This window comes from Terrapene carolina, unplaced genomic scaffold, assembly GCF_002925995.2.
Source record: "Terrapene carolina triunguis isolate 2854851 unplaced genomic scaffold, T_m_triunguis-2.0 Scaffold580, whole genome shotgun sequence".
Classification (NCBI taxonomy): domain Eukaryota; kingdom Metazoa; phylum Chordata; order Testudines; family Emydidae; genus Terrapene; species Terrapene triunguis.
The window spans coordinates 6399325-6426591 of record NW_020664931.1 but is presented as its reverse complement, the minus strand read 5'-3'; the positions used below and the strand labels follow the sequence as shown (position 1 = coordinate 6426591).

At 41.5% G+C, this 27267-nt stretch overlaps 1 protein-coding gene across 1 annotated transcript in view; it reads left to right on the top strand.

The window, feature by feature from the left end:
• Nucleotides 1-27267, top strand: part of CTNND2 (catenin delta 2) — a 731680-nt gene that overhangs the window by 561317 nt on the left and 143096 nt on the right. The window contains exon 11 of the mRNA XM_029913318.1: nucleotides 27099-27216. Coding sequence (XP_029769178.1) covers nucleotides 27099-27216 — 118 coding nt within the window. The remainder of the gene's footprint in view (nucleotides 1-27098; nucleotides 27217-27267) is intronic.

The window sequence follows — 27267 nt, the reverse complement described above, 5'->3', positions numbered from 1 at the left end:
CTCTATTACATTTGAAACCATAGTTTTCAGTTTGATAAGGTGTTTGAGACTGGTTCTTTATCCCCTTCTTGGTATGTTAACATCCAGATTATAGACCAGATTCTGCTCTTAAGCATTTTTACAGTAGAGGTATCCATTGCTGACAACGATGATCAGCAGCAGGTGCCCTAGCAGATCCAACCTGCCTCCGAGCTACGAAGTACTGATTCTGTAATGGAAGGATACATTCCCCACAGGGGAATCCTGTATCCTGAAGACAGCACTTTACCCCTTTTAGCTCCTTTCATCTTTGCAGGGGTTTTAAACTCCATTACACTCTTCCTTCCATACCTCAAATTGGAGGGGAGCATATGGACTCACTCCATTGCATTTGTTCATATTCAGTTGGTTACATTCAAACCAGAAGCAGTGTCTTTCTCAGTCTGAAAAAAGGCAGTCTGAGTGAAACTACCTCAATTCATCAAATTGGGCTGTTAAGTTTGAAACCTATCTACCCTACTAACTATTTCAGTTACTGATCATTTTAGTAGACACTTCCATCTAGTGTACTTAATTCTGAGTGGTACGGTTGGAATTACTGCGAAAGATGTTCCAGCAGCCTTCAACTACCTGAAGGGGGGGTTCCAAAGAGGATGGAGCTCAGCTGTTCTCAGTGGTGGCAGATGACAGAACAAGAAGCAATGTTCTCAAGTTGCAGTGGGGGAGGTCTAGGTTGGATATTAGGAACCACTCGTTCACTAGGAGGGTGGTGAAGCACTGGAATGGGTTACCTAGGGAGGTGGTGGAATCTCCATCCTTAGAGGTTTTTAAGGCCTGGCTTGACAAAGCCCTGGCTGAGATGATTTAATTGGTGTTGGTCCTGCTTTGAGCACGGGGTTGGACTAGATGACCTCCTGAGGTCTCTTCCAACCCTAATCTTCTATGATTCTATGATTCTATGTTTTTGAAAAAGTCAAATAATGGAATGATCTTCCAACTACTGGATTTTAAGGGTGTTTTTTTAAGGATTTGTTTAAGGTTGGTTTTGTTTGTTTGTTTACCTTCACCAGGACTCTTGGAGGGAGGGAAATTGAGAAGATTTCTAGAAGCCAAGAGAACTCAAGACTTCTTGGGTAAAAGTAGAGAGTAGTAATAGCTCTCAGGATGGTGGGACTCAATTGTCTTTTAAAAGATATAGCTGAGAAAAATGAAACATATTTTGTTAAAACTTTACAAATAATGTACTGAATAAGTTATTCTGTTTTGAGTAAATTTGCTTTTGTTGACTTCCCTGGGTGTTTTCTATAAGTTTTCACAGAACCTATGGGAAAATCCACACAGTTTGGCAAAATTCCACACATATTTCCAGTGGTCTAGTTATTACATTATTTTAAGTTTAAACAACCTTCAGTAATCAATTTTCAGGTTATTTCCTCTCTCTTCTCCCTCTCTCTCTATTTTTCCTTCTTAAATTCAGTTTAATTTTTTCTAACACCACCTAAAAAGACATAGGTATATAGAATTCTTCAATATTGTCATCTAAAGTTAAAATACATCATGATTTTTTGCTAACAATCACTAAACTAACAGTTTGTGCATTGAATCTGGAGTTAACAAATACCAGCAACTAATTGCATTTCTTTGAAGAAACTGGAAAGTAGCTCTGTAAGCACAAATATTTTATTCCAGAAATATGGCTCTACTGAGGCACATGGAAAGCATTAACTGATTAATTACCCTCCATAATTCTCTGTAATAGTGCTGTCTAGACTATAATGCATGCAGAATTGCTCCTGCCAGGGTTACATTTTGCTTGACCTTATTTCAAGCAAACAGTGTAATTGCTAATTGGGGGCTAATTTATGTAAACAAATGTTAGTTCTGCATAGTGAAAGCCACATCATTATGTTCTGCTGCCAGCTGAGTATGTTATTTGGTCACTCATTCTGTAAGGTCTAGGCTAGTTGATGTAGCAAATGATCCTGACAGCAAACAAGATAGTTTCAAATAAGTGAAGGTACTTAGTGCTCATATGTGTTTTGTTTTCTTTTGAGGGACTTATGTGTATGCTTTAACGCCTTAGTAAAGCTACCTATAGATTCTTGCAAATGATGTAGCTCAGACTATTTTGCCATTGCTACACAGGCAACTTTTGGTGATGCTAACATGCGCAGGTTTGCCAGATCTTTGGGCTAGATACAGCAAGGTACTGAGCACACTCTGCTGTCACAGAAGTCAATACATGAGAATAAATGGGTAGGAGCCCAAACTTATGTGTTTGTTTACTAAATATAATGACCGATTCCTACTCTTGTCAGGGAGCCCTTTGATATCTGCCATGTAATACAACTGAAATACTATTTGCTCTTGATTTCCTTTGCTCATAAGCTGCTCACCTGGGATAATACGATGGTTCATTTTGAATCAGGCAAAGGAGAGTATTATCTGAGTAACAGTTACACAAAGAAACAAGTTTATTCTTGGTTTCCAATAATACTTGCAATTTTTTTAGGTGATAAAGACTGATTATTCTCATGTTGACATTTGAACATCCAGAGTTTATCCTTGTATATGCAGACAGCAGCTTTTGGGATGTCACACCTGACAGGAACAGTGTGTGTTGAGCCGTTCACCACTCATTTCCCACTTATCAAAAGAACATCCTCTGTTTACCAAATACTCTGCTTGTGTACCAAATACTCTGTGAAGTTCATGTCCTACAGAAGGATGTGAATTATTCCCTTATGTGGCCAAAAAAGGTGGTCAGGAGTGTATTGGTGTCATGGTAGTCCAAAGTGTTTTACAGTCTCTCCCAGGAGCCTCACATATATGTTGAATAAGCAAGGCAATAAAACTGACTCTAGCAGAATCCTGCACTTGACAACTTTTGGTTAAGAAGAGGAGCTTCCCATCACCCACTCTCCAACAGGGAAGAGCAAAGCCAGCTTAATGTGACTGCCTTCATCCCTGTGCTTGTGTCTGCAGCCCATTATGAATGATTATGTTCAAGGCTGAGGGTGGAACTAAGAGCCCTAAGATGGACATTTGGCCAATGTCAGTAGTTCTGATGTCATAAGACAGTATAATAAAAGGAAAAAAAACAATATTTTTCTGTTCAGTCCAAAGTCCCATTCTCCTCCACATAAAGGTGAACATAATAGTATCTTAGTTTTGAATGGCCTATTACAAAGTAGTTGGAGGCCCCTAAAGAATAGTAAATAAAATATTGGATAATGATTGATTGGCAGTTGTAAATATAATTGCTTTCAAAAAGTCAGCAAAATAGAGAAACATTGGTATTTGGAACATATATTTTAATTACAATAGGTTAATGAAGTACATTTGGTATCTTAATTTTTGTAGAGATTAATTTTAAATGATGAAAAAGTATGTGAAGAAAACTTGTAAATGATGTTTTAAAGTGGTGAGATTTTAAATCAGAATGCACTGCTCTGACCTTGGGCATATGACATCTCCTTAGAAAAGGTACTTAAATATCGCACTCCAGTGCATTAAATAATCACCATGGCTTGGAACTCTCACCAGACAATTGGAACACATAGTATTGAAATGTTATTTAATTATCAGATTATAAATGCCTATTAGACACAGCATCACACAGAGATCTACTCACTTCTTTTCACATAAATCCTTCGTTGGTTGACTGCTAAGAGAAACATTTATCAAAAGGATGCATGGGGTTTTAGTCCTGTGGCTCTCATTGATCTTAATGGCACTGTTACAATGGACCAACTCAAAATGCTTTAGAAATGTACCCCTAAGTGTGCTGGTGGTCCATTATTCTTTAGTTACTAGACTCACCAAAGGTATCTTCTGCTTAAATTAAATTTCTTCACAAATTACATGTTCCATTGTGCTCAGCCCCTAGGAAGGGAAGGGGTTGCCTTGTGTCACACAGCAGAGATCTCTAGCTGATTAAGTAGTATTGTTGACAAGCTCCAAATGGAATCAATTTCTGTCCTTTCTTGCCAAAGGGACAATGTAGTGATGTCAGGCCTTGAGGAGGGTTTAATACAGGATCCTCAGGGTTTCAGCAGGGACACAGAAGTGTTAAGCAGTCTTTTAAATCTAGTGCCCAACAGTGGTGGCTATTCTTTGAAAAAGTCTACTGATTGTTTTTCCATATATATACATTCCAAATCTGTAACATAAGCTTTCAGTTTGTTTATGGCGCAGCATAATAATTGTATGAAATATATATGCTATCCTTTCTGTCCATCTTACGAGCAACACGTGTCTTTTGATTGCATGTAAAATTCACAGACAGTATTGTCCATGTACATTTAGTTAATTCACAGCTCCCTGATTTATGATGAACGTGAACGATACAGCATAGTGTAAAATCTGAAAATACTAACGGATTAAAAGAATAAATCAGAAAGACACAGAAGAAGCAACATTATGGAAATTGGAGAACTTCTTTCCTTCCGTTAGATAACATTTTTTCAAATATATGTTTATGATGGTGATACAGAAAGCAATCTTAAAGTTATACTCAATGGCTGTTGTTTGTAACTGTTGGCATCAAGATTATCTATCTATATAAAGTCTGAGTAAAATTGGAAAAAGTTACTGACCATCAAAAATTGAAAGTAACTGTTTTTCATTACCAGGATCCCTGGTGCAAAGTCCTTGTAAATGAGCCTAGAATCATCTTCCTCTGTTGCCACCACTTCCGTTCAGTTTGGAGTTGGAGTGCCAGACTTTAAAAAGCAGCTGTGATCTGCTGAGACCCCCAAGGAACACTTGTGACTAGTGCATTCTCCTAATTCCCTCACTCACTGGACATGCCTACCATTCCCTGCAAGCACTCGGCTGCAGAGCTTTCCCTTATCTAGCCTCACCATATTTCCATGGTTTTGTAAAGAAGAATAGTTTATTTAAGGTAATTCACCCCACCCAATCCTCAAAAAAACTAAAATCAAATTGCAAAATGCCTTGTAAGCGATGTAAAATTTCTTTAGTCTTTTTTTTTTTGAGGTGTTGGAGGTTGGTGAATGTAGGAAAAGCCCTAAAATTTAGTGGATTTGTAATTAATTATTTTGTAACACTGTTACCTGCAGGCAATGGGTCAAACACATGAAACATTACCATATGTTTTGACACATAGTAAACAAAAGCTCTGAGTAATGAATTTTTTTCTAAATCTATTCACTACAGTACTTATTTCAATGTAAAGGTGACAGCTCATCTCCAATGGGCTAAATGATAGAGTTTAGTGTCACATATCTTAATACTTAAAGTAGCTCCAAAATGTATTCTAGTTACGGTCAGATTGTTCTCTCTTATTATTGATAGTAGCAGTGAACATCTCCAGCACTGCAATTTCTTTCAACTGTGTCATCCATCGTTCAATCAACCGGGTAGATTTCCAAAACAAGGTTAAAGTATGACAAGCTGCATGAATCATCTGGGACATCAAACACTTATGCTGTTTAAATGAACTGTTGCCCATCTGAGCATGGCTGTTTAAATTAATTTTTGGATTATAATTATGAAACCTGAAAATAGTTGTTTCTGTGGGTTTTTAAGCACTTTCTACTCTTTGCATAGTGAATCTTATTACAAGCTTTACTGTAAGAATCTACCTCAAATAGCAAATGCAAGTACACAAGATGCTCCTGGTTTATAAACATTAAAAACTAAATATTCTTGACAAGAATCCAGCAACCTTGTTATATAAAAAGACATTAGCTTTTCATTATCCTCAATTGCTTTCTTATTGATGTCTCTCTTATTATAGTCTCTAAATGAAATGTGCTTATGAAAATGTGAAGATTATAACTACTTGGAACTCAATTAACAAAAATATCTATATTATCTTACTGAATTTATAACCTGTGCATATTATGGCTATCCTGTAATCAAAGAGTATTTTATCAGGCATGGAATAATTCACAGTGATACAAAACAATGCTTTTGTGTACGGTATGCCATCCTTTTTCTGGACTGATATTATGGGTCAAATTCTGGCTCTGCTGAAGTCAATGGCAAAACGCCCATTGACTTCACTAGGGCTAGGATTTCACTCTATGTCTATACTGGGAAATAAAAATCAGAAATCTCAATTAAAGAAATATATCCAATATATTGTGCAGTACATATGGACATGTTAGTTTTCACCCTAGAGGTTATTTAATGGATTTCTAATATTAATTCCTCTTAAATGCCCCAAAACTTAATTTACACAGAGTTAAGGTTGTCCATTGGTGTCAAGTGGCCATCCAGAATGTGGAGAGTAGCTAAACTTAAGCCTCTGAAAACCAGGAAATACAAAACTCTGCCCCCTGGAGTTGGCAATAGCCCCTGGGAGGGGTTCAGTAAGGGCGGTGCCATAACGAGTAGAAATGAGGTGGTTCTAAAAGAATGTGCCATTGCTTGTGTCATGCTCCACAGATTTAAATTTCAGTGTTTATCTGTGTGCACTCGTCTCTCTGTTAGGTGAAGCTGTATTGACTGGTGGAGGGCTTAGCTGGAACAATTTGTCAGAGCTGTTACTGAGAAATGACAAGAGTTGCATGTGTACCTTGAGAGACCAAGTATACCCAGTTTCAGCATTAAATTATTTCTGGAGAAGAGCACAAGGCTATCATTTTGCCATGGGGACTGTCAACGGAGCCACTTAAAGTGGCAGGGCTCCCCAATCCTAACACACTCATGGTGGGCAGGGGCTTAGATACCCTAGAGGGGCAGCTTCCCTCCCCAATGCTGGTGAACACATAGGGAAGGAGAATGTGGAGTTGACAGCCCCTCACCCCTAACTGCCCTTCACTCCCCCTGCCATCCATCCCCATGTGTCCCATTACCGTTTCCCATCCCTTCCCTCCCACTCCCCCAATCCCCACCCCAGGAGCATCATTTGCTATGTGACAGGGAAGGCAGTTGCCCCCCACCTGGTTTTCATAACTGCTTGTCTGATAGTGCTGTAGTGTCCCCAGATCCGTGGGGGCCGGTGTGAGGCAAGCTGGGCCAAGGGTCCTAATCATGGCATTGTCAGCACCATCCCTTCTCCCCAGCAGCTGGACAGGTAGCAGCACCGGCTGCCTGGGCCTCTTAGTTCTTGCCCCCTAGGTTGGCTGTTGGTGGACACCCCTCTGCCCCCCTGCTCCCTGAGATAGGACCAACCCATCATCTCCCAACCCTTCTCCGGGATGAGACTGGCCCACTAGTCCCCCATGAGCAACCATGACCTCAGCAGGAGGGTGGAGGCTAGGATACTGACACAACTTGCCCCCCCCCACCGAATTTTTCTGAAATAATTCTTCTGGTGCACCTTTCCCCTAGACTGAGCCCCTCAGCACCTCTCTCCTCCCCTACCACCTATCCCCATTTATCCCAGTGCCCCAAATTCCTCCTTCTCTCAAACCCCCCACTCTGTAATTCCCCTCCCCAAACTCTCTAACTCCTATATCCCATCATTGCTCCCACACACGCCCACTTTCCCACTCACTGCTCTGACACTCCCCACCTCCCATATTCACTATATCTGCACCAAAAAAGTTATACGAATCTAAAATATATGAGCAGCTCATGTTAGGGGGCTGGGTATCTGGAACTCCCTGACTTTAAGCAGCCTGAGTTCCATTGTTCAGGAAAAATGATTACATTATCCTAAATGTTTTTCATCTTTCTCGCCGGGAAAACCCTAACACAAAGACCCAATCATGTGGACACCAAATGACACCTCAACTTCATCAACCTATCAAGACTACCTTAAACCGAACTGAAGTATCTGTATTCTACAGGGGTCTGAACATCTGCTCCACCACAGAACCTGATATCACACTTAGGCTAGGTCTACACTACGGGAGGCGGGGGTTCGACCTAAGATACGCAACTTCAGCTACGTGAATAGCATAGCGGAAGTTGCGTATTTTCGGTCGACTTACCTGGCTGTGAGGACGGCGGCGAGTCGACCGCTGCCGCGCCGCCGTCGACTCCGCTTCCGCCTCTTGCCGCGGTGGATTTCTGGAGTCGACGGCAGAGCCATCGGGGATCGATTTGAAGTCGATCCCCAATAGATTGATTGCTACCCGCCAATCCGGCGGGTAGTGAAGACGTGCCCTAACATGTCGGAAACCAGAAGTATCTTCCACCAACTCCACCTTGAGGAATTATTTCACAACAAAAATGACACCTTCTCCAACTACCACATCCCCACTGACAGTCATGAGAAAAAAGAATCTGCTGACTGGACACCCCTCAGTGGATGAAACCACACATTGATTGCTTCAGAAAAAAGTTGACAGTGAAACCTCAGCAACCATTACATCTACCATAATCTCTCCACTGCTAAGTGGATAGCTATGCAGCCCCTGAAATCCAGCCACCAGATGGTGATCAAACCAGTAGACAAAGAGGTCACCATAGTAGTCCTTAGTTGAGATGACTACATCAACGAGGCTAACTGAAAACTCTCTGACACCACCTACTATAAAGAACTCAAAGAAAACCCCACACCACACAAGAATTTAAGGATACCGTTATCAAATCCATGCCCAAATAATTACAAGAAAATTTCTATACCCTCTTCCTCCATGCACCCACCCTATGGACCTTTTACGTGCTTCCCAAAATACACAAACAAGAGAATCCAGGTAGACCCATGATATCTGGCCACAGTACTCTTACTGAAGGAATATCGGGACTCATAGAAACCATCCTCAAACCACTCTCCACACAAAGGGCCAGTTTCCTCCACGATGCTACTGACTTCCTCCAGAAACTCTGTAACTTTAGCAACATTTCCCAGAACACCATCCCTGCCACTTTGGATGTCATTTCCCTATACACAAATATCCCTCACCATGACAGCATTGCTTCCTGCCTGCCATCCCAAACACATTACCAAACTCATCCATTTCATCCTCACCCACACCAACTTTACATTTAACAATAATTTGTCCAAACTTTGGGATCAGACGTGTAGTAGCGTAGTATTATCCGTTCTTGAAACCAGCCAAGACATAACTACAAACAAAGGGTGAACTAGAGCAGCACTGAGAGTTGATTTATTGTTTCCCTTATTTGCACAATTATACTCACACACACAACACATCTGCAGGGGCGGATGTTAGTTTCAATTTTGATGGCTGAGGCTTGCCTGGTGACAACTGTCCAGAGATTGAACGTGGGGTGACGAGAGTCCCCGGAGTCCCTTCGGCTCCGCAGAAGGGCTCTACTGCTTCCGGTCCAGTCCCGAGTTTAGCGTGCTGTTACATTTCCTTGTTGGTAACTGTCCTGGCCACCCGGCTCAAGATTTATATCGCCACCAAGATAATACCATGATTCCATAAAAGGCGATGTTTGCTTCTTTGTTTTGCCATTGGCTGTCATTCACTATCTCACTCATTTCTTACATTAATTGATTACATATTCATACGCATGAATACAATTGGTAATATAGAACAATGCAGCTTTAAGCAAGCATCTAACATCATGGGGAACTTCCGTCTCTGTTTGTGGTTTTGTAACAGCATAACAGGAAACTGTACAGACTACACTTGAAAGACTTAATTGGGGGGGCGTGTCTGGCTACACATGGCACCCCAATATACCAGCCTCTTTGTGGGCCACTTGGAAAAATTCTGGGAAAATGCACCATAAAACCAATAATATACCTGAGACACGTCAATGTTATTTTCATCCTCTGGACAGATGACCTAAACTTTCTCACAAATTTCCACAACTTCAACAACCACCACCTATCCATCAAACTCTTTCTAGAACACTCCCACATCAGCATCAACTTCCTGGATGCCATGATCAGATTCAGTGATGGAACCCTCAGACTGTACCAAGAAACCCACAGAACACCACATGTACCTCTACAGATCCAGGAGCCCCTCCAGACACACCAAGAAATCTGTTACCCACAACCAGGCACTCAGATACCACAGAATTTGCTCTGAAGAAAAAGTCTGGGATACATACCTAAACACACTTAAAGACACCTTCACTAAATAAGGGCACTCAATGAGAGAAGTAGATCACCTCATGGAGCGGGCCACCCAAATACCCTGGAAAACATGCTTCACTACAGAAAAAAAGCCACTGACTCCACAGACCTAGTTGTCACCTACTCCCCCACACTAGAACCCATACAGAGTATCATTAAACAATTACAACCCATATTTGATGGGAAACCACATCCTAAAAGAAATATTTCATGACCCCCTAGTTCTGGCCTTCAGACAACCCCCAACTTCACCAAACTCATCATCAGAAGTAAGCTCCCCACACCAACTCAAAGTGGCACCAGACCCTGCCAAAACAACTGATTCAAAACCTGCAGACATATCTCCATTAATACAATCATCAACATCCTCCACAACACACCTTTCTAGATCCATGAATCCTACACGTGCCTATCACAACATGTGGTGCACCTCATCCACCGCATCAAATGTCCCAGCAACAACTACATGGGTGAAACCATACAATCACTACAGTCTCAAATAAACTCACTCAGAAAAATTATAAAGTCAAAAACACCCTATCAGCCATGTGTGGACATTTTTCACAAAGTGATTAATCCATATCTGACCTCTCAGTACTCATCCTGAAAGGAAACCTGCACAACACCTTCAAAAGACAAACCTAGGAACTTAAATTCATAATTCTGCTGGAACCTAAAAACCATGCACTTAACTGGTTTTATGGCTCATTACAACAATTTGTAACACACAGTACAGCCTGCCTTTAACTTCCCATTTAATTTTAAGTGGTCTCCTACAACGTGTGTGCTCCTTATGCTTAACGATCTGTCCTGCCTTATATTTAGCTGGGGTACTCTGGTTACTCTCTCCAGACCTGAGGAAGAGCTCGGGGAAGTTCAAAAGTTTGTCCTTTCCACCAACAGAAGTTGGTCCAATAAAAAATATTACCAAACCTACCTTGTCTTTCTCATCTTCCCTGTAGTTAATCATTACTAACTGATTAATCAATGCTGATGCTCTTCTTTTATAATCCTCCAGGTGGGAAAAAAAGCATAATGTCCAGAAATCATTCTCACATATCTGCACAGAGCATGTGTAATTTATTATCTTCCAAAGAATAGTTATAGCCCCTTCTAAGTTAGCTTTACAAATTAGCAAGGCACATTTCCCAAAAGTATAAAAACTTATAAAAAAAAGGCTGGTAGTAGAAACATGCCTACAGCTCATTCTCAGATTTCTGCCAAGGGTAGGGTGCATAGTGCCCTAGTCAGGTTCAGTGACCACAGCATGTCCCCATGAACCACCCAGCTACTGTGACAATAAGCTACCTGGAATCTCTCTTCCTCTTGTCTTGCTGCACACGCACATTTCAATTTATTTGGTTTCTGTGTTTTGGCTGTTCTAGAGATCTAAACTCTTAAGATCAACAATTTGTTTTCAGTATTGCTTCCCCAGAGGGACAGAGGTGCCATGCACTAGCTGGGATCAGTGTTGAATGACTGAGATCAGTTGGGGGCCCTAGTGTGAGCATCAGATGTGTGCACAAAAACAGAAGAACCAGTTGATTTTCTGAAATGCTCTTTTTGGGGCAGGGGTAGGGCGTTCTATCTTCTGACTCCATTCCTCAAATGACCCAAAATGTGGACCACTAATCCTACCGCAAACCCACATGAGGAATAATAAATTCAAGACAATCCAAGTAAGCATGTGGATTTTAGAACACTTAGAATACTTGACCTTTACACGGAAAGCACTGTTTAACTTTAACTACAGCAGAGCTGTACTGAAGTCAATGATTAGCATGGCAAGAGATTCTTAGTATTAATAAGAACCTTGGCATGGTAAAATACCATGAAACCATATATCTTTAATCGACTGTCTCCAAAATAGCTTGCACAGAAATACAGAAGTGCTCCCATGTTTTAAATCCATCAGTCATTTTATAAAATGGTGGTAGAAAAAGGCTAGGGCTTCTTTTTCTAAGTAGATTCAAAGGATGTTTCTCATTTACTATACTGTGATCACGTTTTTCTGGAAGCTAGTAAATAGAGCCAATATAACAGGCATGTTAAAAATGTGATTGATTAAATTAAATAAAGTAAAGGCAATATGGGTGATTTTAATGATCATTAATAATCTATAGACTAATGCCACCTTTTGCAGGGCAAGTCCCATAAACATAATCTAACACAAACCAGACAGATGCCTTATTAGTTATGATCATGTTAGACTTCTGGGGCCACTCCTTGTCTGAATAAACAGGTATTTCAAGTACAAGGACTGGAACATGAGGTACTCAATTTACGCAGCTGTCATTTTGATGGAGTGTCACTTTACAAGATCCACCTGTTCAATAAGCAAAATAAAACTACCACCACTATTTCTCAGCTTTATCTCAACATTTGAGATCCTAAATTCCTCTTCTCTTTTATAGTTAATAGGTTTTGTTTGTTTGTTTGTTTGTTTGTTTTGGGGGGTAGGGTGGTGGTGGTGGCTGTTTTTTGATTATCCAGAAATGTACTATGTGTCTCACAACAAGTGTGATGTGGACCTTGCGCCAAAGGGCATCTAATCTAAATTCTACATAATACTGCAACTGAGGATGATAAGCGGACAAAAGGTGGGAAAGGGATAGAAAGAACAAGGGTGACAATAACAAGACAATATGATTACTCAGAAAGGTTTGCACACATTGATGTTTAATTTTTTTGTAACCTGTCTTCCTTTACCATATGAAGGTGAAGCAGCAGGAGTGAGTTTTTATTGGAGATTTGATTGAGGCAAGTGTGGTAGCGTGGCAAACAGGTTTTTTTTTGTGATGGAAGGGAAAGGGCTATCAAGGGAAGTCAAGCATAATAGATATAGTGGAAAGGGCATGAGGAATGGAAAGGAGGCAAAGTCTGCTATGTAGGCAGGGTCTGCATGATGTAGGGTTTTAAAGGCAAGGATGAGATGTTTGAATTTGATGTGCTTTTTAATGGAGAACCATTTTGTGTGTGATGTGGTCAAAATGATAAAGAAATATGGTTTTGAGCATTGATTAGGCATTGGAATAGACAGGAAGGTACAGATTTTTGTGATGGGGGGGGGGGGGAAGCCATGACCTCACTGTAAGAGAAGAAAAGGAAGGGTTAAGTTAAATATCACTCCTGGGTTACAGAGCTAGGGGGCAAAGAAAATGGGTGATGCTATCAGCTGAATTGTGTATCAGAGGTAATAGAGAAAGCTTGGGAGTAAAGGCTGACAACCAGTTATTGGATGTTGAGCATGAGAGGATAGTGACCCATGCAAGAGGAGATGACATACTGCAAAATTCAGGGAAAATTTTGTGTGGTCTCCATTGCACACTGATCACACTGGTTCTGGATCATTAACACGTCTTCCTTCTGCTGTCTCTTGCACTTTGAATATGGCTTCAGCAAGCTCTTTTCAGTGTTATGCTAATAACCCTTTTAACCCAAAAGAAATGTGGTAGTGAATAAAGGTCTACCTTAAATGCAGCTGAAGCCAAAAGGTTACAGGGTTTTTTTGGTCAGCAACATTACACTGTCAGCAGCTTTGATCACAAGGAATTATTGATCCTATGGTATGGGCAAGGTAGGGTAGACAAAGTTGCTCTAGATTTGTTCCATTCACTTCTTATTGGCTGGTTTCAAGAAGTGATGATGAACAATCACTTACTGGCCTGAAGAGCATTCCCATATGGATTACCTCACCATCTTGCAATATGCATATGAAGCCATTTTGAGAACTGGCAAGATGATGTAATCTGAGGTAGTTTTACTATCTCTTTGGAGCAGGACTCCATGTTGACACTGCTTTCTTGTGTGGCTGAGATTGCAGAGTGGTTGTACGGCCGATGGTTGAAGCTCAGACACGAGAGAGGAACTGCTTTGTAATTAAGGGAAAGCATCTTGAGAATCAGGCAGTCAAAGTCCTGGCTATCCCTAACAAGCTGATAGGATCCACAACTTGGAATCATTTTTGACAATGAGCTAAACATATTTCAGCGGTGGTCAAGGATAGCCGAATTCTTGGAAGCAATAATCTTTTTTCCTCCAATCATAGACTTTTCCTCCATGATCATTGTCTTCATCACATGCAGGCATGTAGACTGGATTCGCTGTCATGTGGTGTATTTGTGGGCTGTTTCTACCCTCCCCCCCAAAAAATAAGGTCTATAGATCACAACATGTTAGCCCAACTGTTCAGGGGGAATTTGTTGTATTTATATAAGCAAAACTTCTGCTACTTCTGCTTTGACTGTGAAATTGGAGCCAGGATTGATTATGGCTGCCCCAGCACAGGTGTGCCATTAATGGAAGAAGGAGGCAAGGGAGTCTTTACATCTGCCTCCTCTTTGTGCACCTGAACGGGGGAAAGCCAGGATCCCATTACTTATGCTCTTTGAGAGCAAGTTATGGGAAAGTAATAGAATGCCTTCAGACACTGCACATATTAAAGAGAGCAGGGATAAAAGTCACACCCCTGCATGAGTAATAACTGGTGGCCCAAGCCTAGAACTGGGAGAGTATGTAATATCTCCAAAAAAGAGTAATAGGAACCACTCCAAAGTGCGCACGCACACTACATACCCCTGAAAGCATTCTTCTGCTCCTTCAGTATTGGTCAGGCATAAGGCCTGTGACTGCCACTTCAGTGATAACACACGCGCACAGCTCTTTCCTCTGCTTCTCCCCCACCCTATCCCACCAGGGCAGCTCTAGATTTAAAAGACACCCTAGGTCCCATATTTTTAGGTAGAGGTTCTGAAAGAGTAACAATGCATTAGTTCTTTGAACAAGGATTTTTGAACGGTTTTGTTGTGGATAAAGGTGCATTTGTTTGTTGGAACTTTATCTGTTTCATATAGTCTTTAACTGTGTGTGAGTGTATTCAGTGTGTGTGTAGGGTTGCCAACTTTCTACTCTCACAAAACTGAACACCCCTGCCCTGCCCCTGCCCCACTCTTCCTCCAAGGCCCCACCCCTACTCCACCTCTCCTCACCCTCACTCACTTGCCCAAGGATGAGGGGTTTGGGGTGCAGGAGGGGGCTCTGGGCTGGGGGGTGGAGCCAAGGGGTTCAGAGTATAGGGGGAGGCTCCGGACTGAGGCAGGGGAGTGGGTTGTGGGAGGGGGTACGGGCTCTGGGCGGGGGGGTGCAGGTTCCAGGTTGGGACCATAAATGAGGGCTCTCGGCTGGAGCAGGGGGTTGGGGTGTGGTGGGGGGTGAGGGCTCCCTCTCAGGGTGCGGGCTCTGGTGTGGAGCTGAGGATGAGGGAATTGGGGTGCAGGAGAGTGCTCCAGGCTGGGACTGAGGGGTTTGGAGGGCAGGAGGGGGACCAGGGCTGGGGCAGGGGGTTGGGGTGTGGGGGAATGAGGGCTCTGGCTGGGGATGCGGGCTCTGGGGTGGGGCTGGGGATGAGGGGTTTGGGGTGCAGGAGAGTGCTCTGGGCTGGGACCGGGGGGGTTGGCGGGCAGGAGGGGGATCAGGGCTGGGGCAGGGGGTTGCGGCGTGGGAGCGGGGACAGGGGTGTAGGCTCCCGGTGGTGCTTACTTCAAGCAGCTCCCGGAAGCAGTGGCATGTCCCGCTTCCGGATCCTACATGGAGCCGCGGCCAGGCAGCTTCACGCTGCCCTGTCCATAGGCATCGCCTACACAGCCCCTAATTGCTGTTGTTCCTGGCCAATGGGAGCTGCAGAGCCAATGCTTGGGGCAGGGACAGTGTGCGGAGCCCCCTGGCTGCCCCAAGCGTAGTTTGTGATCTTTTTGGTGATTGCCTTTAAATTTTAATGTAAAATTAATGCAACAAACCTTGTCACTGTGAGGTGAAAATCAAATATCTATTGCTCAGTAATTTGATTTGTAAGGAATGGAGAGAAAAGCATTAATAATAATGCTTTTAACTAAGTCTTACTTTGAGACACATGCAACTAGATTGACTAAGTTTAAGTGCCTGATTAAGTGCTTGATTAGGTGGAGAACACAGGTTATTGTGAAGACTAATCAGGGCCCTGTGTTTTCTATGAGCTGGCAAAAGCAGTATTTACTTCTGCAGAACTGTGTGCTACAATGAAAGTTTTCATTTCACAAAAGTGATTTTGTTATTTTGTTTCTGGTCCAAAAACTAAACATAAACTAACAAAGTGGTGTTTTAATGATTATGGAAGCAACCGGTCTCAGTAGTAATTTTGTGAGGGTATTGGTTCGCCAACCTAATGATAAGCATTTAAATGTCAACATTATTAACTATTTCAGCAGAACAATTTAACTAATGTGTTTATTTTGTCACTGTTGGATGCAATGCCCGCTATTAGGACTGATGATAATAGGAGCAGCTTTTTGCTGTCATGTACAGTAACTCCTCGTTTAACTTTGTAGTTATGGTATGTTCCTGAAAAATGCAACTTTAAGCAAAACAGTGTTAAGCGAATCCAATTTCCCCATAAGAATTAATGTAAATTGGGGGGGTTATGTTCCAGGGAAATTTTTTTCACCAGACAAAAGACTATATTATATATATATCTACACACAATATAAATTTTAAACAAACAATTTAATACTGTACACAGCAATGATGATTGTGACGCTTGGTTGAGGTGGTGAAGTCAGAGGGTGGAAGAGGGTGGGATATTTCCCAGGGAAAACCTTACTGCTAAATGATGAACTAAAACAGATGAGCCCTCAAGGGTTAACCCATTATTGTTAATGTAGCCTCACACTCTACAAGGCAGCACAAATGGAGGGAGGGGAGACAGCATGGCAGACAGAGACAGAGACACACACCTTGTGTGTGAGAGAGAAAGAGATGTGCATTGCCCCCTTAGATGCTGACCCTACTCTAAGTACACTGCCTTGTTAAGTAGAGGGGGCAGCTCCAGGCACCAGCGCAGCAAACGCGTGCCTGGGGCGGCAAGACGCGGGTGGTGGCCTGCCGGTCACTGTGAGGGTGGCAGGCAGGCGGCTTTCAGCGGCATGCCTGCGAGAGGTCCACCGGTCCCGCAGCTTTGGCGACAATTCGGCGGCGGGGACGCCGATGGCGCGGCACCAGCGGACCTCCCACAGGCATGCTGCCGAATCCGCGTTACCAGCAGATCGCCCGCAGGCGCGCCGCCGAAAGCCACCTGCCTGCCGTGCTTGGGGCGACGAAAAACATAGAGCCGCCCCTGTAAGTAGATCAGCAAGTTGAGACAGCAGCTGCTGCCAGCAATCTCCCTCCATCCTGAGCCCTCTCGTGTCTGCCCCCACCATGGAGATGGGGTAAGCGGGGTTCAGGAGCAGGGGGGAGGGGGACACTCTGACATCATCCCCCCTCATCCCCCCTCCCCCCCTCCACACAGCAAGCCGGAGGCTCCCGGGAGCAGCTCCAAGGCAGAGGGCAGGAGCAGCACATGGCAGTGGGGGGGGGACAGCTGAACTGCCGGCAATTGATAGCCTGCTGGGTGGCTGCCGCATAGGGAACTTAGGGGAGCGGGGAGCTGATAGGGGGGCTGCTGGCCCACCCTGATTCCAAGCCCCCACCAGCTAGCTGCAACAGGCTGCTCTTCCTGCAAGCAGTGGACAAAGCAGGCAGCTGCCAAATGACGTTATAAGGGAGCATTGCACAACTTTAAACAAGCATGTTCCCTAATAGATCAGCAACGTAACAACGAAACAATGTTAACCAGGACGACTTTAAGTGAGAAGTTACTATATATCTTGGTGTTATCCAGTAGTTCAGATCTTCCTCCCCCACAAAAGTCAAGGTGCCTCCACATTTGTCCACTAGGGTGAGGGAAAAGTCAATGTGTCCCCTCCTTCATGACCAAAAGCTGCCTTCTCAATGCCAAAAATCCAAACTGCCTCCCACTGCTTCTGAAGTAAGAAAAACTGCAAATTGCACCACCCAGCTGTGAAATCTTCCCCCTTATCATATTGATCGCGTCTTCAATGAAGTATGCATTGTCAATACAAAAAATACACAGCAAGCTGCATAGTAAAAATTTGGGCATGGCATAACATATATCTAGTTCTTTCTTGTAAAATAAGCCCCAGGATATGGTACTGATTGCATTATTTATTTTCATATTTAAATCAATTAAAACAGCTATTTCTGAATTTTCTTGACGCTAAAGTAGAATTCCAGGTCTGGCACAGAATTCAGTACCACAGAGCCACAAAAGGCAGGGGACCTTGGCACAGAATTTATCCAGCTTGCCTCAGAATACGAAAAGCTTCGTATTCATTAACATTTGTACAGTGCCTTGAGATCCTCAAAGGCAGACTCTAAAGTTATTATTCATTTATAATAATATGCACTTTCATGTTTATGCAGATGCCCACTTATTTCTGTGCACCCATGAGTTAGGGATCTCATTCCAGTTTGCAGTAATGTTTATGCTCTTAAAAGATACCATTTCAAACCATTATGTTATGTACAAATATCATTGTGTGTCCAGTTAGGTGTACAGTTGCCAGTTTATACATGCAGCACAGGTGCAACTTTTTAAAATGCAGTCCTAAAGGAAGAATGGCCAGAGTATGGCACAGTATTTTTAACTGCATGACTCTCATTGTCTTCAACTGAATTTGTGTGACTGAAACCCTGAATACTGCTTTGCAAAAGTATGGGTAGCTCTTAATCCAAATGATCTATAGGTATAATCAGATACTGCTCTGCTAGAAAGGTACATGCCTAAAAATTAACAGGAAAATATAGTTTTAAAAATACTTATTTCAATATCAAAATTTATATTTATTCTGTTTTCTTTAGTATTTTCTGTTTTTAAGTAGCAATTAAGACATCACCTAGACAACAATCAGACATATTGGGATCCAAGACCCACTAGTGGCAGACAAATTACAGATCCAGACAAAAATGACCTTCGGATCTTTTAGTTTTCTGCCTCTGGAGGTTTACACAGCAGCTATCAAAGCAGCATTCTTCCAGAGAAAACTTCCAAGAGCCCCCTGTGGGCCAGATTCTGAATCCCTTATTACATTGGTGAGCAGTGACTCTCTGGAGTCGTCCCAGTGATGCTAATAGGACTATCTGGGAGAGGAAGGGAGTCACAGACTGGCCCTATGAGAAAACAGAATACATCATTGAACAAAGTGTGAGCCAGAATTTTGTTTTTCTGAAATCTTTTCTAACTCAAAGAGGGTCCTAAGATTGGGCAAAGGAAAAAAGGGCCCAACTAAGGAAGGATTTTTCAGTGACTCAGAGTCGGATTTTATTTTCCAATAAATGAACAGTGCTTTTGTTTCAGAAAATGTACCATGTCAGATATTTGTTTTTAACTGTTAATTTTAGTTGATGCGCTGGTCATTTCATATTAGTCTAGAGACAAATGTATCTTCTGTAGCTAGGACATGTCTGCTAGCATTACACAGTTCAGGGTAAAAGTTGGACTCTGGATGAAAATGAGTTTTGATCCCATGTTAAGTTCTGGAGTCCTGCTTTTATCGTAATCAAATCAGGCATTCCAAATATTTCTGACAGTGTAGAGAGAAGCGTAAGTGTATTCTTGAAATTTACATGAACCACGTTAGGAGTAAGCCAAGGGGAGAAAGCTGTCAAAACCAAGAGTTTTTATTGTCATTTGTTAGTACTATTTGCTCATAGGCTAAAACAAGGTCAAGTACACCAGAGAGTGCTGCAAAAATTTCATGCATAAAGTAAAGAGGACAAAATTCCTATTCAATAGTTTCAGATGAGGAAGGAGAAGATTATTTTTTCTCATCTGTTGTAGTTTTTAAAATTTTGGCCCAAGCAGAGACATTTGTTTTCTTACAAAACTAAAAATTCTTTGGCACTGTTGGGAAATGAAATTCAAAGGTGAAATTCAGTTTATTGCTCAGTAAGGTCTCAGCTGCATAGGAGTCCCTATCCATTTTCACAATATTTTTACATCTACTGAATTATATTCTCCGTCAAATAGAATAGTGTCCCTTTATTCTCAGTTTATCCCTGAACTAATTAAAGCATTTTGCCAGTTCCTTTTCTATCATTCCTATAAATGCAGGTGAAGTACAAACCTCTTCTGAAAGAGACATGTACCAGCCATGAAAAATTAAAAGGGCATTATTTTTCTTACTGCTGAATAGTTTTATGTTGGTGGAAATCATGGAAGACAGATGATGAATTCCCATGGGACTGGCTAGGGGCAAATATAGGATTCATCTTTAAAATAGGGAAGAAAAGGAGACCCTGGAAATTATGAACAAGTATAAACTGAATTTTAATACCTGAGAAACTGCTAGAACAATTAATCAAGCACCAACAGTAGAGGAAGGCAATTAAGAGCATCTAATCGAGCCTATTTGTAAGCATCTAGAAGAAAATAATCTAATAAATATTAGGTTGCAGGGGGTTAATCAAAAATAAATTATGTGTGATCAACAAACTGGGGAAAACAGTAGACAGAGTATTTCAGCAAAGGCCTGTGATACATTTTCAAAGAAGATTCTCATATTGGAAACCAGGAATTCTGGCTGTGGCAGAACTACTCTGGGTACTGTAGAGACACAGGAAATGTTCAGGGACAGATTAGGAGCAGAGATGTCAAAGGAGATTCATTCTGGGAACATTAAATTAAATATTAGGAAAATTTCTAGCTAAAAACCAGTTAAATAATGGAATCATCATCACTGAAGATATTCAGTACTGAGTGTGATACCGATCTTTTAGGAATAGTTCAGAATAATAAAAGAAATTCTATCACAATGTGTGTACTTAATGACACATTAGAGAACTCTGATAAAACTGGATGAAGTGTGTGTGTGTTTCTATCGTTATGTTTACAATATACTCTCAAAATGCTTTTTTTTTCCATTTCCCACTGGGGAAAAAAATTATAGAAATTCAGAAATGCAGTGTTGCCAGCTCTCTTGCCATTTTATTGTGAGTCTTGCAATATTTGGTGTTTTTCTTAAAGTTCCAGCTGTTGAAGCACACTGATTTTGTGAGAATCTAAGCTTACTTTGTTTTTTAAATGAAAGCTTCTATCCCCTATGGATAGAGAAAAACTTGAAGATGTGACCCAAGTACACTTAAAGACCAGAAGACAAATAAAAAGAACCCAATATTTATTTTTATTTAAAATCTCCTTGCTTTTTAAGCCACTCTCCTGATTTTTAGGGGCCTTGACTCATGACTTTTGAACACATGGGATTGGCCTTACTGAAAATGTAGAGTTTTACTAGTTTGGCTAAGAAAAGCTGTGTTCACCAAGGAAAACAGCAAATGATTCCACTCATAAATACTTCTGAAAATATATATTTTTGACTCCAACTAGTCACAGGAAAAACGGATTGTTTAATATTTCCTTCAGCCCTACTCCTTTCCCTCCTATGTTGTCTTCCTTTCTCTTAGGGATGGAGTCAGTCTCCTGAACCTCCTGTTCCTCCTTTCTTTCCCATTTCTTTACATTCTTACACTTTCCTCTCTGAGTGTTCTCCTCTCCCTCCTCTTTAATCTCTTTATCTTTTCAACTCTTCCTTCCTTCCTTGAATCCCGAAAACATTCCACTCCCAATAGGGTTGCCAGGTGTCTGGTTTTCAGCCGGAAAGTCCAGTTGAAAAGGGACCCTGGTGGCTCCAGTCAGCGCTGCTAACCAGGCCGTTAAAAGTCCAGTTGGTGGGCTGGCAGGCTCCCTACCTGGCAGCGTGTGGCTCCCTGAAGCGACAACATGTCCCTCCAGCTCCTAGGCGTAGGGGTGGCCATGAGGGCTCGACATGCTGCCCCCACCCCATGCGCCAGCGCCGCAGATCCTATTGGCCAGGAATTGCAGCCAGTGGGAACTGCGGGGGCGGCACCTGCACGCAGAGGCCACCGCAATGTGTAGGCACCAAGGGACATGTCACTGCTTCCAGGGATCCCCTGAAGTAAGCACTGCCCAGAGCCTGCACCCTAACCCCCTGCCCCATCCTGGAGCCCCCTTCCACACCCAAACGTCCTCCCGGAGCCCACACCCTCCCCCGCACTCCTACCCCAACCCAGAGCCCTCTCCCACACCCTGAACCCCTCATTTCTGGGCTCACCCTGCAGCCCACACCCCCAGCCAGAGCTCTCACCCCCTCCTGTGCCCAAGCCTGGTAAAAATAAGCAAGTGAGTGAGGGTGGGGGGGAGAGTGAGCGATAGAGGGAGGGGAAGATGGAGTGAGCAGGGGCGGGGCCCTGGAGAAAGCATGGGGCAGGGGCAGGGGCAGGGCCAGGGCAACGGTGCTCGGTTTTGTGCGATAGAAAGTTGGCAACCCTAACTCGCAACCTTCCTGCTCTGATCCCCAGGAACTTCTCCGTTGGTATGAGTTGTGTTATGTTAACTCATCTCCCACCATTAACACCATTAATGAGCACTGCAGACAAGTTAACTCACTTCCTGCAGGCACTGGGTTAAAGATAATATGCTCTGAGTGATCATAGAATCATAGAATATCAGAGTTGGAAGGGACCTCAGGAGGTTATCTAGTCCAACCCACTGCTCAAAGCAGGACCAACTACTGAGCATGGCATTACATTCGTAAGTGAGGTGACTTTGATACAACAAAACATGACATGCCCGAGACATGAAGTGTCAAGCCAGGGGTTTGATAGGGAAGTGTTTTTAAAAAAAAAACAAAACACCACCAACAACACAGTATAAAATGGTTCTAGTAACCATGCTGTTTTTAGTTCTATGTATTAAGAAGAGAGGTTTTCCTTTGAAATGAGAAGGTATAATACAATTTGTTGCCTTTTCAGAAGCATTTTTTTCTTTCAGATACAATATACTTTCTGCAGAAAATGTTTATTGCCACAAAGATGGGAAAGACTTCTTGTATGGGATTAATTACATACAGTAGTGGATGTTCGGTTCTTTCCACCAATTCTCCCTTCAAGGCCTGTTTAAATGGGCCAGGAAGTAGGTGGAAGGTTGGCATTCAATTGACTTGCAGATCACACAGCACAGTCATTAAGAGCAGCTCATTTAGCCTAAAGATTGGACATGCAGAAGCACTGTAATGAAAACCACCTGTTGAGTGCTTGACTTGGTAGGTTAATTGCTCTGACGCTTTGAAAATGAAAAGTATGGCTGAATAATAAAAACCAAATTACTCTGTGAGGGCATTTGATGGAAAGATCAAGACCCAAGAACTTTAGCCATATTTAACTGGGTGGCGTTTATTTAATTACAGTATGCACTGAAAGTAAGATTAATAGTTAAGTGGTAAAGCTACGGGACCAAATTTGCTGGTGATGTAAATTGGCCTTCCTCCATTGATCTCAATAGCCAGTTTACACCAGCAGACAATTTGGCCCAAAGGCTCTGATTAAACATGTTTATATCCTCAGTAGTGATTACTAGAAACACCGGCAATATTTGGCAGACTATTACTAGCCTGAAAAACTGAGGAGAAAAAATAACAAAAGGGAATGATGATGTCCATGATATTGTGAATGCATAATAGGAAAGCTTCTTTTTTTGTAAAACTCCTTCTTTTAGTGAATTTAGTATAGTCATACAATATGTTGCATTTTCCTATCAACTTAAAGTGACAGAGAAGCATTCAATTATCACTCTACTCACTCAAAATTGCAGCCAAGAATTATGTGAGGTACTACACCTATTTGAGATAATCAAGTTTCGTCTTATTAAGTGGTGTTACTAAACTAGAATGATTTTATAGGCACTAAAATCTAACAGTCAGAAGTCATAAATAGTATTGTTTTAGATAAATATGTTTCTTTCATTACTAACTAGTAGTGAAGTTGAGTCTCTGTGTTATGTCTCTCTACCGCACACACACCTTTTGTTTGTATTATTTAAGATTGTAGGGTATTGCAGAACTTTTATTTTTATCGGTTGGCTTAGGCCTCAGTGCCATGGGACCCTCAAATGAACCAAAAAGTATATAGCTAATGACCAGAATATATTACTGTATTGCTGTAAAATGTTTAGTAATGAAAGCTACATGTACCCAGTTTACTATGTATATACAGGCTGCACTGACTACCTAGAGTTAAGCAATTGGAACTCAAGGTTGTATTCTAGGGGTATTATACAAAAACTTCAAATCAATAGCTGTCAAACTGTCATCAACTGTTGGTCTACTGATGGTCCTCAGAGTGTTTGCTGGCTATGCATGTGAAACTGGCTGTTCCTCTTTGCTTAAAGCGTTACTATTGAGGATTATGCTCTTCTTTGGAATGTTAAAAATCAATGGTTATAACCTATTTAGGAAAGTGTGAGTGAGCAAAAGGGGAGGGAGAGTGGCATTCTACATCAAAAATGGCATTACCTGTTTCCGAGTCACTGATAACTCAGAATAAAATGATCTTATATGATTATGGATCAATGTCCTGACAGATAAAGCACAAGAAGGGTTATTAGCTGGTGTTAGCTATAGACCTCCATGTCACACAACAGAATAGGAACACTGCTTCCTTACACAACTACCCACAATAGTAGTAGGGGGGGAAATCCTGCATGATCATGGGGGAATTCAGTTTGAGTGACATATGCTGGCAGTCTCATGCTACTAGTACTAAAATATTCTTGGAATTTCTAAACATTATAGATGACAATTTCTAACTTAAAAAGTGTTGCAGCTATATTAGACCTTTCCCTAACAAATAAAGAGGACCAGATCACAGAACTAAAAGTTAATGGTATCTTGGGTGCAAGTGACCATGACATGTTCACATTTATAATGTGCAAATAGATTAAAGTTCAGATCAGTAATATATATACTTGGTGCTTTAATAGAGCCAATTTCATAAAGCTGAAAACAAATATAAGTCAAATCAGCTGGGAGGAAGTATTTAATCAGAAAAATGTGAATGATAATTGGGAATTATTTAAGAACACCTTACTCGATGTCCAAAAAACCACAATCCCACAACTGAGGAAGAAGTTTGAACTAGTTAAAAAACAGCCTGGTTTAGAGGGAAAGTGAAGGCAGTTGTAAAAAAATAATATATAAACAGATAAAAGAGAGGGGAATTCGATAGTAATGAGTATAAATCAGAAGTTAGGAATTGTAGAAAATTGATAAGGGAAGCCAAGGGACACAAGGAGAAATATATGGCCAGCAGACTTAAGGACAATAAGATGGAGCTTTTAAAATATATTAGGAACAAAAAAATCCTGGCAACTGTATTGGTCCATTATTAGAGGGAAATGGTAGAATTATCAATAATAATGCAGAACTGACTTTCAGAAGAAAGAGAGAGAGGATGAAAGAATGGGCAAAGCTGGGAAAGATGACAAGGGAAATCTATCCCTCAGACTCTTCCATCCTCTCAATCTCTCCTATTTAAATCCATTCTCTCCTCTCTGGAATTTTTGTCTCCTCTTCCCCTATTTTATAATAGGAAGGAAGATAAAGTGGATTGAAAACGGTTTGGAGGGAGAGAGCACTCTACAGCTTTACACAAGGAGAAGAGCAAGCAACTCGCTCTCCATTTCTATAATACAGAATGAAAGTACATAGGGATGGTGTGGGGTTTTCCATCTCCTCTCCCTTGGTGCGGGCAGGGGTACCAATGTTATGGGGAGTAGTGAAAGAAGAGTTGTCATATACCACCACAACACTAAGACCCTTGTCCCTACCAAGCAAGAGGAGCTGAAAGGCTCTGCACCATCACAATATGATGCAGCTCAAAAAAAGAAAATGCCATTCTGGGTGCATTAAACAGAAGTGTCAACTGTAAGACACAGGAGATAATTGTTCCATTCTACTTGGCACTGGTGAGGCCTCAGCTGGAGTACTGTGTCAAGTTTTGCGCATCATGCGTTAGAAAAATGTGGACAAATTGGAGACAGCCCAGAGGAAAGCAACAAAAATTATGAAAGGGTTTAGAAAACCTGACCTATGAGGAAAGGTTTAAAAAGTGGCCATATTAGTCTTGAGAAAAGAAGTCTGAGTAGGAACCTGATAAGTCTTCAAATATGTTAAGGGCTGTTATAAAGAGGACAGTGATCAACTGTTCTCCATGTCCACTGCAGGTAGCACAAGAAGTAATGGCTTAATCTTTAGCAAGGGAGTTTCAGGTTAGATATTAGGAAAAACTTCCTAACTATAAGGGTAGTTAAGTACTGGAATAGCTTACCTAGGGATGTTGTAGAATATCCATCACTGGAGTTTTTTTAAGAACAGGCTAGACAAAATATTTGTCAGGGATGGTCTAGGTTTACTTGCTCCTGCCTCAGTGTGGGGGGATGGACGAGGTGAGCTGTCGAAGTCCCTTACAGCTGTACATTTCTATTATTCTGTGATCAATTACACACATTTGTGCAAATCTGAATGTGATTTTTGTCAGCTGGTGTTGTCAAGTATTAATTTGCTATACACACACATATATGTTATGCTAGTTTATATTAATAATAATATTTGTTTGAGTATTAGGCCATAGTGCCATTGGGTAGTTTTAGTTATCTTTGTGTAAAACGGATTCAGAAGCCTTCAGGCACAAGCACAAAATAAACAAAAAAATATTATAATGAGTTGCTGTTTTATATATCTCAATGTAGAACAATTTTTAGTGAACAAGACTGATGCATTAATGGTCTCTCAAAATGAGAGAGAGAGAAGCAAACATTGGTGTAAAATGAAAAATAAAAAGAGAGGATGAAAGCAACAGATTACCATTCCTGAGGAATACCAGCTGTTTCACATTGTGCTTTGATAATATTTTTATTCTAGGTTACACTATTCAGGAGGGTGAAGAGCCCTCGCTATTGAAGATGCTCTTTGCAACCCCAACAGATTTCTTTAGGCTTTTGAAAACCCTCCAAACTTTTCAAAGTTTGTAAAAAAGGGCGTGGGGTTGAGGAGGAGGTTAAAAACATTTTCCTGAAAAAATAAAATAAAACTCACTCCTAAGAGAAAAGAACAATCCCTCCACAAATTTTAGTAGGCTTAGATACTTTCAATCCAGGAATGGTACAGAATGTACCTAAGATTGGCATCCTTCCAGCTCTAAAATCATCTAAGATGACCAACTGTTTCTAATTTGTTCCCGTCTATGTTGTTTCCTTACCTCGTTCACAACCATTCTCATTACTTGCTCATCTGAAACAATGATATAGGAAGTACAAGAGGTGTTAATCATTGGTGTTAATGATGAGAATATTTTGCTACAGAAAGCGAATGACAAAGTTGGGAAAAAATTGATTCTCCTTACCGTTGTCTTGTAGGAATGTCAGCTCTGCTGGAGAGGAGGCCCGCAGAAGAATGAGGGAGTGTGATGGACTTACTGATGCATTGCTGTACGTGATTCAGTCTGCTCTTGGGAGCAGTGAAATTGATAGCAAGGTTTGTCATCTTTGTCTTTTTAGAAGTGGAAAAGCAAGGAATAAAAAAGGA